General features: G+C 41.2%; 1 protein-coding gene across 2 annotated transcripts in view; it reads left to right on the forward strand.

The window, feature by feature from the left end:
* The first annotated feature begins 1,506 nt into the window (after window positions 1-1,506).
* The window catches only part of HERC6 (HECT and RLD domain containing E3 ubiquitin protein ligase family member 6), a 55,748-nt gene continuing 41,948 nt past the window's right edge, over window positions 1,507-15,306 (forward strand). The window contains exons 1-8 of one of the 2 annotated variants that reach the window (XM_025425172.3): window positions 1,507-1,849; window positions 3,347-3,506; window positions 5,279-5,355; window positions 8,918-9,145; window positions 10,456-10,550; window positions 12,119-12,246; window positions 13,198-13,334; window positions 15,019-15,086. In XM_025425172.3, coding sequence (XP_025280957.1) covers window positions 1,651-1,849; window positions 3,347-3,506; window positions 5,279-5,355; window positions 8,918-9,145; window positions 10,456-10,550; window positions 12,119-12,246; window positions 13,198-13,334; window positions 15,019-15,086 — 1,092 coding nt within the window. In that variant the 5' untranslated portion in view covers window positions 1,507-1,650. The remainder of the gene's footprint in view (window positions 1,850-3,346; window positions 3,507-5,278; window positions 5,356-8,917; window positions 9,146-10,455; window positions 10,551-12,118; window positions 12,247-13,197; window positions 13,335-15,018; window positions 15,087-15,306) is intronic. The other variant, XM_025425140.3, reaches the window with a different exon arrangement.

The raw sequence follows: 15,306 nt of genomic DNA on the forward strand, positions 1-15,306 counted from the left end.
ACACAGGCAGAGGGAGAAGCAGGCTCCACGCAGGGAGCCCGACGTGGGACTGGATCCCAGGTCTCCAGGATCATGCCCTGAGCCAAAGGCAGATGCCCAACCGCTGAGGCACCCAGGGATCCCCTCTTTCCTCCTATTTCCAGATCATCAGCAAATCCGTGGACTCTTTCAAAAATGTCCTGAATGTGATTATTTGTTCTCTCCTGCCTTCTAGGGTATTGCCGTAGTCCCAAGGTCATCCTTCAGACCTGGTCTCCCACAGCAGCCTCTCCTAACTGGCTTTTCTTGTACCATTTTTATTCTATTATATTCCACACAGCAGCCAGAATGAATCTGCTAAGACTGAAGCCAGATCATGTCACTTCTCTGTTCAAAAGCTTCCAACTGCTCTCCTCTGCCCTCTGCAGATACAAGGCTGACACACTCCCTCATTTTCTATGTGCCCTAGGCTCTCTGCACAAATATCACTTCATCAGAGAAGTGTCCCCTGAAGTCTTATTAAAAAAATAGAAGTTCCGGGGTGCCTGAGTGGTGCAGTCAGTTAAGCATCTGCCTTGGGCTCAGGTCATGTCTATCCAGGATGGAGCCCACCATCAGGTTCCCTGCTCAGGGGGCAGCCTGCTTCCCCTCTGTCTGCATGTCCCTCTCCCTGCTTGGGCTCTTCTCTATCAAATAAATACACACATACATAGAAATAAATAAATAAACAAAGATACAAGTTCCTTCTACCTCCATCCTCTATTACTTTGTTATTTTTCTCAGCGTTGCCACTGACATTATACTAAGTATTTACCTTTTTTTTTTTTTTAAGATTTTATTTATTTATTCATGAGAGACAGAGAGAGAGAGAGGCAGAGACACAGGCAGAGGGAGAAGCAGGCTCCATGCAGGGAGCCCCATGTGGGACTGGATCCCAGGACTCTGGGATCGCGCCGTGAGCCGAAGGCAGACGCTCAACCACTGAGCCACTCAGGTGTCCCGGTATTTACCTCTTTATAAACAGGAGAATGTCAGCACCCTGAGGATTTTGCAACTCCAGCGCCAAAAACAGCCTAGAAAAGGGTGGATGCTCAGATGCTTTTATTTTTTTTTTTTAAGATTTTATTTATTTATTCATGACAGAGAAAGAGAGAGAGGCAGAGACACAGGCAGAGGGAGAAGCAGGCTCCACGCAGTCAGGATCACACCGCGGGCTGAACGCAGCGCTAACCGCTGAGCCACCCGGACTGCCCTCGGATGCTTTGCTAAGCGCCCTAAGCATCATTCTAGCATTATGCATTATCTGTTGAATTGCCCTGACATTAGGTTTGCTGCGTTGCTGTCCACATTTCACTGACGAGGTGGCTGCAGCACAGCCTGGTTAGGTAAGCTGCCCAAAGTCCCACAGCTCGTGCGTAAGCTGCTTAGCCGGGAAGGAAGTAAACCCCGGGACTCCGCTGCCGAGCAGTGGGCGCTCACGTCCGAGCCCCGAAGGCCATTGGCCGGAGCCCGGGTGACTAAGGGCGCAGGGCGGCGCTGCGGCGGGGCGCAGGGAGCGGGCTCCCACCGAGCTGTCAGAGCGGGCCGGGCCGCCGAGCTTTGCGGTCTCCGCGAGCCAGCACGCAGGGTCGCTGCCCGAGGGCGCGCTCGGCCGCCCGGCACGCGAGCGGGATGTACCTCTCGTGGGGCCCCGGCCCCCGCGGGCCCGTGAGCCGGAGGCGGGTCGGCCTGGGGGGCGTGGAGCTGCGACAGGCGGCCTCCGGGGAGCGGCACTCGCTGCTGCTGCTGAGCAACGGCCAGGTGCACTCGTGCGGGGACAACGGCCGCGGCCAGCTGGGGCAGAGGGGCGCGCCGTGCTCCGCGCAGCTCAGTGAGTGCGGGACCGGGCTGCGGGCGCGGGCGCGGGCGGGCGCGGTGCTGGGCCCCGGAGACGCGGCCCCAGAGGCTCTGAGCTCCGGCGCGCGACTTCGTCAGTTTCGGTTTCCGGGAGCGCAGTTTGTTTCGGTTTCCAGCGCATCTTAAAAGCGAAACCGAGAGTGAAACTTCCCGGGACCGCGCTCCTTTGGAAAGGGACGTGCCCCCCCCCCCCCCCCTCGCCTTCCCAGACCAGTCCCAGCCCGCGCGTCTAGCTGCCGCCGGGCTACCTGCCCAGGTGCTAGGGGCTGGACAGCTCTAACTCGCTCAGAAGTACCCCGGGGCAACTGTTTTCTTAAAATTAAAAAAAGTCTAATAGCATTTTTACCTTTCCTGATTATTATGGAAACCCAGGAAAAGAAACTGCCTATAATTCCAATACCCAAAGACAACTACTAATATTTTGATGTATTTCTTTCTTGCTTTATTTCTATTATATATTTACTTTTATAAAAGCATGTCATTAGGGCAGTCGGGGGGCTCAGCGGTTTAGGCCGCCTTCAGCCCAGGGCGTGATCCTGGAGACCCGGGATCGAGTCCCACGTCGGGCTCCCTGCATGGAGCCTGCTTCTCCCTCTGCCTGTGTCTCTGCCTTTGTGTGTGTGTGTGTGTGTGTGTGTGTGTGTGTGACTAATAAATAAATAAATTCTTACCAAAAAAAAGCATGTCATTATATAGTTTTATATATGTAGTATTTTTTTTTTAAAGATTTTACTTATTGATTCATGAGAGACACAGTAGGCAGAGGGGGAAGCAGGCCCTGACAGGGAGCCTGATGTGGGACTTGATCCCCGGGCCCTGGGATCGGGACCGAGCCGAAGGCGGACGCGCAACCACAGAGCCACCCAGGTGTCCCGAAACTCATCCTTTTAAACAGCAACCATTGGGGCGCCTGGTTCAGTGGTTGAGCATCGCCATTTGGCTCAGGGCCTGGTCCTGGAGACCTGGGATCGAGTCCCACGTCGGGCTCCCTGCGTGGAGCCTGCTTCTCCCTCTGCCTGGGTCTCTGCCTCTCTCTCTCTGTGTCTCTCACGAAAAAATAAACTTTTTAACAAAAATAAATAAATAAATAAATAAACAAACAGCAACCATATTTCCACACAGACCGTGAAACACGCATGGAGCTTATCTCCCTCACAACTTTCGTGTGGATGTCAGGCCTTAACTTTCTTTCTTCTTTAAAGATTTTATTTACCTATTCATGGGAGACACGGAGAGAGAGGCAGAGACAGAGCAGGGAGCCCGATGCCGGACTCGACCCCGGGTCTCCGAGATCACGCCCTAGGCCAAAGGCGGCGCTAAACCGCGGAGCCACCGGGGCTGCCCGAACTTTAGTGTGCGTTGGGAAGATGAGAAATCTGAGTGACCTTTCTTTTTGAAGAAAATAAACTTGTCTTAAAGTTGTTAAATTCATAATCTTCTGAGGTATTTTGTTCTGTTTTTGTTCCTGAAGAACGAATTCGGGCCTTGGAAACTCTACACGTTGATCTCGTGAGCTGTGGAAAGGAGCACTCTCTTGCTGTCTGTCACAAAGGAAGGGTGTTTGCATGGGGGGCTGGTTCTGAAGGGCAGCTGGGAACTGGAGAATTTAAGGAAACAAATCTTATACCTATGTAAGTATTTCCATTCATTCATTCATTCATTCATCCAATAGTTTTGAGTTTTCATGTGCTAGGCACTAGGCAAGATATCAGGGTACAAAGGTGGTTATGACAAACACAGTCCCTAGCCTCAATGATGATAGTGTACCGAGAGAATGAGGCAGGAAAAAAACTTGTAACACCAATGATTACTTAATTAGAGTCCTATGAAGGAGAAGGACAGGGTGAAATGAGAACACGTGACTCTTCGATCCAATTCTTAGGTATTGGAAATAACTGTGGGGACCTACTCAGTAAATAAATATAAAATAGATGTAAAATAAACATAAAAAGAAAATAAATGTTATTTTAAAGTGAAAACATTAAATAGGAGATACAGAAAGAAATCTTATCGAACCACCTGACTAAAGCAGTCTCCTTGAAAAAAACAGCTTGAAATGAGTTTGTTATGAATCCAGTTGCTGTGAAGACAGAGTGCCCAGTCAACATTTAAAAAAACCCTATGGAACTTTTCATACTCCTCTATTGAAGCCCTAAGACCATTCCTTATGCTAAGTTGATATATACAAGGTGATTCCACACATTTTCCATTACTGGGAGCTCCCATATGTACATGTAAATAATAGATGTTATTTGTTTTTTCTCCTTTTACTCTATTGTCAGTAAGTTTGCATGTCCCCCAACTGGATCCAAACTGGAAGAGGAAAAGATTTCCTCCCCACATAACCTTTTGGTCTGTCTTAAGCCAGACAGATCCTAATATTTTATATAGTGAGATGTAGGGAGAATCCTATCCTCACAAACAGCTTGCTCTAGGACAAATGATGACAAGCAGTCTGAATTGTGTGTTCATGAATTACATGTTTAAGACTTTTCAAAAGCATGGTTTTTAATATTTGGAAGTTACTTTTTATTACTTCTTCTAGTTTTTAATTGTATAAGAGAGTGCTGTGGTTTGGGGGGAACAAACATTGAACTTGGAATGAAAAGACAAAGGTTTGAGTCTAGTTCTACAACATGATACATGTAACATGATTCCCTAGAGCAAACTAGAACTCTGAATTCTACTATATGAATTTCAACCATATGAAATTGCTGATAGTTATGTTTTTGATTCACACAAATGGCAATTTAATAGGATCTAACCATTTCTTCATTGCATAGGGCTTAAATCAGGTGATAATAAATAACAGTGTTCTATAAATTCTAAAACCCTGTGTCATATGTGTATGAAGAAATTTATTTTTTAAGCCAATAAGTATAGAATAAAAGTTAGTACATGATATACTGCATTAAAAGTCTAATAAAAATCACTCTTGTATTAAACTGGATTCTGCTCTATACCTTAAAAATAGTTGGAGGGCTTTGAAATAAGGGTGCTGTGGAAAAATAAGGAAATAAAGTTATTTCTGGGAAAAATATACCCAGGTTACCAACAGTCCTAAAAATGATGGATGGATAAATGCAGACTTGTTGGTTTGACAACAGTTTCAGAAAATTAACTCCTTAAAATTACTGAAGACTACATGCCAATCAGGAAAATCACCATTACCGTGCTGTTTCTAAATACTACCAAACAGCTTTACATACCTGTACTCATCAAGAGAACTGTTTATTCTATAGAAAAAAGATTAAAATAGCCCTATTTGAAAAGAATGGAAAGGAAGAGAAAAGTTATTTTCCTAAACCAAATGTATTACCTGGGATCGTTTTAAATATCTGTCGTTCACTTGGTGAGCCACTCTAAAGAAGGATTAATAGATTTTGTATCATTTTTATTATAGGAAGATAAAAACTCTGAATGATATAAAAATTAAACAAGTTTCCTGTGGACACTACCACTCTCTGGCATTATCAGAAGGTAAAAAAAAAAAAAGCCTTTTTGGATCTTATAAGTGTCATTACAAAGTAATTTTTTTGAATATGAGTGATGCCTGTTGATTTTTAATGCACTGGGGCTCATTTTAATGCATTTAGAAGTTTTTGACTTTTTAGATTTCATAAGCTATATTGTTCTTCATTTTTTTTCTATTTTCTTCGTTCTTACTATATTCTAAAGTAGTGCCTAATTCATTCATATCAATGCCATAAAGGGTCATTTCTGTTCACATGACCTGATCTAAGTCAGAATTGAGTAATGGTTTTATCTTGAACTTTGTCTTTTATGCTGAATTGTTGCATATACCAGCAAACTCAGCTAAACTAAGACCTATTTGTCTGTTTTACTTAGATCAAAGAAAGAAAAGAAAGCAAAATTATGACTTTACATTTTTTTCTACCATAGTCAGTCAAAATGTTTCAATGGAGAGTGCTGCAGTGGAAAAAATTTTCTCCTATCCTCTTTGGTTTGGTACCTGGGAGCCAGCAAATTTAAGAGACAACAGATTAACAAGAGAAAAGGCATACCAATTTTATTAGTAATTTCATGCATAGAAGTTTACAGAAAAGAAGTGAAACTCAAGAAGTGTTTAGACTTGAGGGCTTATGTACCCTTTTAACAAGGGAAAGATTTGGGCTTTGCAGGATGATCCATCATAGGGAAGTGACATGGAAATACATGTGAGAAACTAATGGAAGATAAGAGTTATTTTATTAAGAGTTATTTGTGAAGACTTATGTTGAGGAAGATTCTCCATCTCCGATGATGAGCCACTGACCCAACCCTGATGCAGGAGAAGAGGACAGCTTCACAAAGGGAAATATGTAACTTGCTTTTGGGTAGAGGAGGGCAGAGAATTTTCCCCACATTTGTGGATTCTCAATTGCCTTCAGCACAAAATAATCCTTTTTTTTTTGTAAAGATTTTATTTATTTATTCATGATAGTCACACAGAGAGAGAGAGAGAGAGAGGCAGAGACACAGGCAGAGGGAGAAGCAGGCTCCATGCAGGGAGCCCGATGTGGGACTCGATCCCAGGACCCCGGGATTTTGCCCTGAGAGCCAAAGGCAGACCCTCAGCCACCCAGGCGTCCCCAGTTCCAAATAATCCTTATGCCAGAGAGGCAGATTTTGGGGTGGCATATTGTGATTGCCTTCAAGAGACACGTGATATTTGCAGATCCCTCAAGTGATGTCATAATCATAATTGCAGCAGGGCCATAGGGGCTCTGGATAGCCGACATTTCCTGGTAGCCTTCTGTGCTGCTACCATGTGAAATGCTTTACCTGTGTAATCTCATGTAATCACCTAACAATCACAGAAGCTGCACATTGTTTGTATCCTTATTTTAGAAATGAGAACATTTGGGCTCAGAGACTTTCAGTGATTTGCCTAAACTCACACATTAAGAAATAGAAATGAGATTTGAACCTACACCTGCTAACATTCCAACCCTAAGTGCTTAACCACTGTACCATGCGGGCCATGAGACCATACCATAGTCCTGTGGCTAATCGTAGAACTCGCTCCTCCCATCTCCAGTGATTTGATCTAGGGCAAGTTATTTAACCTGAGTCTCAATTTTCTCATCTGTAGGAGTACTGATGCCTACCTTATGGGGCATTTAGAAAATTCTGTGAAAGAAGGAACACAGTATATCCAGTACAGACTATAGCAGATAGCAGGGATACAATAAATATTAGTCTCTTTTCCTTCTTTACTTCCTTCTTCTTAATTATTGAAATAGCCTGAATTATTTCCTTGGGGTATTGATTTGCCTTTATACTGGTCCAGGCTATAAAGGTTGTATGGAGCCCAGGTACTCTGTGCATTTGCTATGGTGAACTATGAGTTCTCATAGACCTTCATGAGTTTGACATTCTGCAGTGTGCCCTCAGAAATACTTTTCAGTGGGATAAATAACTATAGAAGAGTTAAAAAAGAAAAGTCAGATATAATAACACAAAAATCTGAGCGATGTTCACATTTTTCTGGGTAAACAATGAAGCATTAGAAGACACTGATTTTTTACCTCATGTAAATTATCTATCTCTGGTCAAATTCAATATAAAATGTTGTTGGTCTTTTTCTTCCATAGGGTCATTCCACAAGTATTTATTAAGTGCCTATAATGTTTCCAGCAGAGAGGCTATAGCTGTGAACAAACATAAGACTGCTTCCATGGAATTTATATTCTGGGGGGTGTATAGGGGAAGTGAGCTTTAAACACACAGACAAATAATTATGTCATACAACATAGATAAGGGTATGAAGAAATGGGAGGCCAGGTAAGGAGATGGGAGCAAGTACCTGAGTGGAGAAAAGGAATCTTTCTGTTTTATAAAGGATGTTAGGGAAGCAATCGGTTTGTTTTGTTTTGTTTTTTTCAAAGCAATCGGTTTTAAGATGAGTAGAGACCAAAAGAAGGGAGGGAGGGAGACATAATGCTAAGGTCGTGATCCAAAGGAATGATCTAGACGCAAAGGCAATGAGGTAGCTGCATGCTCAGCAGTATGTTCAGAAACAGCAGGGTCTCTGGAAAGGTCTGAGCCAGGGGGAGATAAGGTCTGAAACATATCATGGAGGATACTGGTGACCTGGGGCTTGTGAGAATTGGCCTTTTATTGAGCAAGATAGCAGATTCCTTTTTTTTTTTTTTTAAGATAGCAGATTCCTGAAGGGTTTAATCTGACTTTTTTTTTTTTTTTTTAAAGATTTTATTTATTTGAGAGAGAGTAAGCAAGTGAGTGAGAGAGAGCATAGGAGCAGGGGCAAGAGGGAGAAGTAGACTCTCTGCTGAGCAGGCTCCATCCCGGACCCTGGGATCATGATCTGAGCTGAAGGCAGACCCTTAACCAATTGAGCTGTCCAGGTGCCCCCTTACTTATTTTTTTAAAAAGAGTAATCTGGCTGCTTTTCAGAGAAGAGACAAAGATGGACTGTGGGAACCCAGTGGGGTGCTATTGTAACCTTCCAGGAGAAAAGTGAGGGTGACTTGGTGGCAAAGGTGGTAACAGTGGAGAGGTGAGAAGTGGTCAGATTCAGACACATTTTATTTTTTTTAAGATTTATTTATTTATTATTTATTCATGAGAGACACAGAGAAAGGCAGAGACACAGGCAGAGGGAGAAACTGGCTCTTTGCAGGGAGCCTGATGTGGGACTGGATCCTGGATCCTGGGATCATGACCTGAGCCAAAGGCAGGCACTCAACCGCTGAGCCACCCAAGCGTCCCTCCAGACACATTTTAAAGATAGAGACTAGGATGTGCTAGGTTGAAGGGTGTAAAAGAAAGAAGACAGTCAAGGATGACTCCAAGATTTCTGGTCTGAGCAGCTGAAAGAACACAGTTGACCTTAACTGGGAGGGAGAAGAGGAGTGGATGTTCCTGACCACCCACCTTGCTTTTGGTTAGAATACTCTAACCTCCTTTATCCCTATTTTAATTACTCAAGACTTTTAGAATTAGGGTGGTAGTTTCTACTTGAACTTGGTATTCCAATGTGTTTGCAATTCTGAATTTCTCTGCTTCATTTTTGTAGGTGGCCAAGTGTTTTCATGGGGAAGTAATAGTGATGGACAGCTGGGTCTGGGGAAGAAATTCCCCTCCCAAGCCAGCCCGCAGAGGGTGAGGTCCCTGGACGGCATCCCGCTGGCTCAGGTGGCTGCAGGTGGGGCCCACAGCTTCGCCCTGTCTCTCTCTGGGACCTCATTTGGCTGGGGAAGAAACAATGCAGGGCAGCTGGCCCTCCACAAGAATAATGTCTCAGGTAACAAGATAGTCATTTTCTTTGCAGTAAATCATTCTTTCTTTCCAGTTGGAAGACCAGCTCTGCAAAGGGGACTCTCAATGATTAGGGCAATGATTCCCAAACTTTGTGATACATTAGAATCACCTGGAGAGCCACCTTAATTTTTGATTGCCACTTTAATATATTACCACAGACTTGTGGCTTAAAACCACACAAATGTATTATCTTTTAGTTCCGGTGGTCAGAAGTTTGATGCAGGTCTCACTGGGCTAAAATCAAGATGCGTTCCTTTCTGGAGGGTTCAGGGCAGCAGGGTCGGGGATGGGGATGCGCGTTACACCATTTTCTTGTCTTTTTCTCCTAGAGTCCCCATCAGCATTCTTTGATTCCTAACCCCCCTCTTCAAAGCCAGCAATGGCTGGTGAAGTCTTCCTTAAGTCACATTACTCTGACAGTGACTCTTCTGCCTCCTTCTTCCTTAAAGGACCCTGTAATTACATTGGGCTCACCTAGATGACCCAGGCTACCTCCTTATCTTAAAGTCAACAGATTTGCAATTTTAATTCCATCTGCTTCATTAACTCCTCTTTGCAATATCACCTAACATATTCACAGCCTCTGGGGAAGGACAGGGACATCTTCAAAGCCCCTTCTTTTGCTTACTCTAAAAGCATTTACAAATCCCAGTGCCCAAGTTAGACCCCATACCAAGTAAATCAGTTTGTCTGGGATGGAAGCCAGGCATCGGTCATTATTAAAGATTCCACAGGCTATTCCAATGTGCAGCCAAGTTCAAGAACCACTGGATTAGCAAATGCTAGCAGGAGAAACAACCAGTTCCTCTGGCAACCCTTAAACAAACTCACCGTGAAATCTTCCCCATGAACCCTATACCTCCTCTGTTCAATTCTTTACATTCAGCTAACATATATTTAGCACTTGTTGTGTGCCAGTACTTACATCACATTTCATTTAACTTTGTCAACATGAAGTAGGTCCTCTTATTTTCTTAACTTATTGTGTATTTGCAGGACACCTACTATGTGACAGAAATGAAAAAACCTAATGGCAATTTTATTAGGAATAAAGGTGTTAAAACAACTTTTTAGGAGAATAGCTTTAGGCATTCCAGAAGATTGAAGAGTTTCCAGAAATAAATGCTATACGACTGCTTTTCTTTCTTTTCCAAAGTAGAGCTCTTTTGTGATACTTCTAAGTGTTCATTTAAAAAAATGTTAATGAATTATAAGTTGACAAAAGTATTAAAAAGTGTAAAAACTCATGAAATCTGAGTCTTATAATCTAGAAATTCTGCTTTCTTTCATCAGGACAAAGCTACAAGCCTTATTCAATTAGTGCTCTGAAGAATCTAGGTGTGATTTATATCAGCTGTGGTTATGAGCACACTGTAGTACTTACCCAGGTAATCTAAAATGTTTTGCTATTTTTTTAATTCCTAAGAAATGTTACCACAAGATACACTTACTGACTTGTTGAAAGCAATATGTGTATCAATATCTCAACATATCCATTCAATGTAAAGAGGAGAAATTAACCAAATATAAGCCATGAAATTTTCAAGATCCTATGACAGAAGCTAATTTCAGCTTTTGGAGATATTTTTAGATACCCACTAAATTAGATTAATGGGGTACGTGGCTGCCCCAGTCAATAGAGCATGTAACTCTTGATCTCTGGGTTGTAAGTCTGAGCCCCATATTGGGTGTAGAGATTGCTTAAAAATAAGCTATTTTTTAAAAAAAGTTATTTATGTATTCATGAGAGACACAGAGAGAGGAAGAGACATAGAGGGAGAAGCAGGCTCCTCACAGGGAGCCCGATGCAGGACTTGATCCCTAGACTGGGATCACACCCTGAGCCAAAGGCAGATGCTCAGCTGCTGAGCCACCCAAGTGTCCCAAAAATAAACTCTTAAAAATTAAAAAAAAAAATATTAATCTTTTGTTAATCTAGGAACTAATCCTTTTAGTAATTATTCATTCATAATGTAGTTCTACAGATGAAAATTATTATAGACGGAAAGTAATTTTTACAGGTTTTGATAACCCAATAAAAATTATATTATAGTCTAGAACTACTTTGTTCCATTTCTTGCTTGGCACAATTACAAGCCTGCTTTGTAAATGTTTGCCTCCTCTTCTTGTACTGGCCAAATAGTATATTCCAATGGGATGAATTCTTTCCATAGTCATAAGGAATAGACTTGAAAACTATTTGAGTGGTTGAAATGTTTATTTAAAAACTAAATATATATTTAAAAACTAAATATCAAGACACCTGGGTGGCTCAGCGGTTGAGTGTCTGCCTTTGACTCAGGGCATGATCCTGAGGTCCTGGATTAAAACCCACATTAGACTCCTACAGGGAGCCTGCTTCTCCCTCTGCCTATGTCTCTGCCTCTCTCTCTGTGTGTCTCTCATGAATAAATAAATACAATCTTTTAAAAATATAAAATAAATATCTAAAGTAATTTGTATTATTCTTTTAGTTAGAGAGTATGCATGCACATGAGGGGGGTGGGGGAGGGGACAGCAGGCTAGGGAGAGAGAATCCCAAGGGCACCTCTCCTGCTCCCCCCACACGTGCTCTCTCTCTAAAAAAACAACCTTCTGAAGAAAGATTTTCAGAGGAATGCTCAAAGAAATAAAGCACCCCTATACTTAAATGTTCGTATTAACATTGTCTTGAACCAATGAATTGTCCTTCCATTCATTCTACCATGAATGTCAATGATTTTTCAAATTTAATGAGTTAACTTACATTTACTATTAGAAATAATAAAAGCAATAAAGTGATAATTTTAATAATAAAAGATTATATCTTATATAATAAATATAAGACCCCTCTCCTTTATACAGAGCTTGTATTTCACATAGTGCTACCATGTAATTATCTGATGATACTTAATCTTTAGTTTTTTAGTTACTTTTTTAAATCTGAAATTAGTCTGATTCCTTCTTTCTCAAACAGAATGGGAAAGTGTTCACATTTGGAGATAATACCTATGGACAGCTGGGACACAGCCCCACTGCTGAGAAGAGTGGTCCACAACTCGTAGAAGGAATTGATGGCCTAGTTTCACAGATAGATTGTGGAAGGTAATGGGCTAGTTTTTTTGTTTGTCTGTTTTTAATGTGAGTAGAAAGTATTATATTTTATTACTTAGAAATGATTCCTCAGTGTTATCAAACCTTAAAACCCCAAATATGTGACTACTCTTTTTATAGTAGTAGTCATAAAAACTTTTTTAACTTATTTAATTTATATAGTTTTTTCTATTTTTTCTAATTTATTCTAGACATTTCATTTATTTAATAGGAATTTATTGGAAGTCTACTTATACAGACTGCCTTATTAGGTGCTGGGGGTTGGGAGGAGGGTTTAAAATAAAAATAGTGGTGGGGCACCTGGGTGGCTCAGTCAGTTAAGCATCTGACTCTTGATTTCAGCTCAGATCATGATCTCATGGTCATGGGATTGAGCCCTACATTGAGCTCTGCACTCAGCGAGGAGTCAGCTTGAGATTCTCTCTCTCTCCTCTCCCTCCCCATCTGCTACACCCTCCACCAAGCTTACTTTCTCTCTCTCAAATAAATTAATTAATTAAAAAAATTAGAATAGTAGTGCTTGCCTTGAAAAGACAAAATTTAAAGTATCTCATGCAAATAGAAGACAATATATTTGCATATGCATTCATAATTTGCATAACCTAATTATGAAGACACTGAATGTTATCTACCCAATTCATAAATAACAAAGCTTACATTTAAAACACAAATGGAAAAAAAATAAAATAAATAAAAAAAACAAATGGTAGAAACCATAATAAAGACCCATCAGTAATATTCCATCTCTAAGGTTAGTAATAAATGAATATTCACCTACCATTTGTTTAGCCACATCATTTGGTATCCTCTCACCCTGATATTATGATAAGGAATCTCTGGGTATTTAGTATAAGATAAATCTGTTATTTTGTGTTAGGAGATACCTTTTTTTCCTCAAAAAGTGTGCATATGTTGAGCTTCATTATATTCTGTCTCTTGCAGTTACCATACCCTTGCATATGTCTACACTACTGGAAAGGTGGTGTCTTTTGGTCGTGAACCAACTTGCAAAAGCAGCCCAACTCATCCAGAGGCTCTGACAGAGAACGTTGACTTTACTTGCCTGATTTCTGCTGATGGTATGAGTGGTCCCACTAATTCATGATTTTGTTTTAATTGATGCCACTGGAGGAGATATATTATTTATTTTCTTTTCACAGGAGTACATAGAACTGTGGTTCTTTTTGTACTGTTATTTTTAACCCATACAATATGCATCATTTCTTATGCAGTGATTCCTGTAGTATTTAGTAATTTTTTCTAAAGATTAGAGTAATATGGAAAAGATTCCAAGTTGATGAATGATCAGAAAGATACACTTTTATATATATATATATTTTTTTAATCTTTTTTTTTTTTAATTTATTCATCATAGTCACAGACTGAGAGAGAGAGAGGCAGAGACACAGGCAGAGGGAGAAGCAGGCTCCATGCAGGGAGCCTGACGTGGGATTCGATCCCGGGTCTCCAGGATCGTGCCCTGGGCCAAAGGCAGGCACCAAACCACTGCGCCACCCAGGGATCCCCACTTTTATATATTTAATCAAACTTCTTCTAGGGGCACCTGGCTGGCTTAGTCAGTGAAACATGTGACTCTTGATCTCAGGGTTGTGAGTTTGAGCCCCACACTGGGGTGTAGAGATTATTTAAAATGAAAAACAATCACAAAAAAACCCTCTTCTAAAACAAGTGCATGAAAAATTAAATTTTAAGTGAATATACATGTAACCTGATCAAAATTAATCTTTTATACATGTAATATGTAACCTGATCAAAATTAATCTTTTAGGGTACTTGTGGTCAAAATTCATTTGGAAGAATATAAATTGCTAATAAATAATTTAGTTTGGTAATATATAAACTTTTTTAGGGGCACCTGGGTGGCTCATCAATTAAGCATCTGCTTTCAGCTCAGGTCATGATCCTAGGGCCCTGGGATCGAGGCCTGCTTTGGACTCCCTGGAGCCCACTTTTCCCTCTCCCTCTGCCTGCTGTTCCACCTGCTTGTGCTCTGTCAAATAAACAAAATCTTAATATTTATATGTGTATATTAAGATTTAATTTATTTATTCATGACAGACAGAGACAAAGAGAGGCAGAGACACAGGCAGAGGGAGAAGCAGGCTCCACGCGAAGAGCCTGATGTGGGACTCGATCCTGGGACTCTGGGATCACACCCTGAGCCGAAGGCAAATGCTCAACCACTGAGCCACCCAGGGGTCCCCATACATACATATATATATATATATTTTTTTTTTTTTTAAGATTTTATTTATTTTAGAAAGAGAGAGCCTGTGTAAGAGTGTGGGGTGGAGGAGGAGGAGCTGAAGCAGAGGGACAGGATGACTTCATGCTAAGTTCAGAGTCCAACACAGAGCTCAATCGCATGACCATGAGATCATGACCTGCGCCAAAATCAAGAGTCAGATACTTAACCGACTGAGCCACCCAGGTGCCCCAATATATTTGTTTTTTTTTAATCTATTTTTTTTACAGCAGTTTTGGGTTTATAACAAAAGATTTATTTTTTTTCACTTCTAATAACAATAAGCATGGGGGGTACTTGGGTTCGGTCATGATCCCAGGGTCCTGGGGTTGAGGTCTACATTGGGCTCCCCTACTCAGTGGGGAGCCTGCTTCTTCCTTTCCCTCTGCCTGCTGCTCCCCCCACTTATGCTCTCTCTCTGTCAAGTAAACAATTAAAATCTATTAAAAAATTTTAAAAAATAAAATGAATAAGCATGCATTTATACTTTCTTTTAGACCTTGTGGATTTTCAAGTCAAACACATTTTTGCTGGAACGTATGCAAATTTTGTGACAACTTATCAGGTATGTATTATATTTTTTTGTTTCTTTTAAAAATCATTCTTAAACAAAAATAAGCAAAAATGAATAAAAGGCATTTTTTTCCTCTAGATTTCAGAGCAATGTTTGAAACATTTTATCACTTGTATGTATTCAGATTTTTTACTAACATAAGAAGATCCTCTGTTAGAATGCTTCTTAAAAATCTTCTGTAATTTTAGGGGTACCTGGGTGGCTCAGACAG

This window comes from Canis lupus, chromosome 32 (assembly GCF_003254725.2).
Source record: "Canis lupus dingo isolate Sandy chromosome 32, ASM325472v2, whole genome shotgun sequence".
NCBI classification, from domain to species: domain Eukaryota; kingdom Metazoa; phylum Chordata; class Mammalia; order Carnivora; family Canidae; genus Canis; species Canis lupus.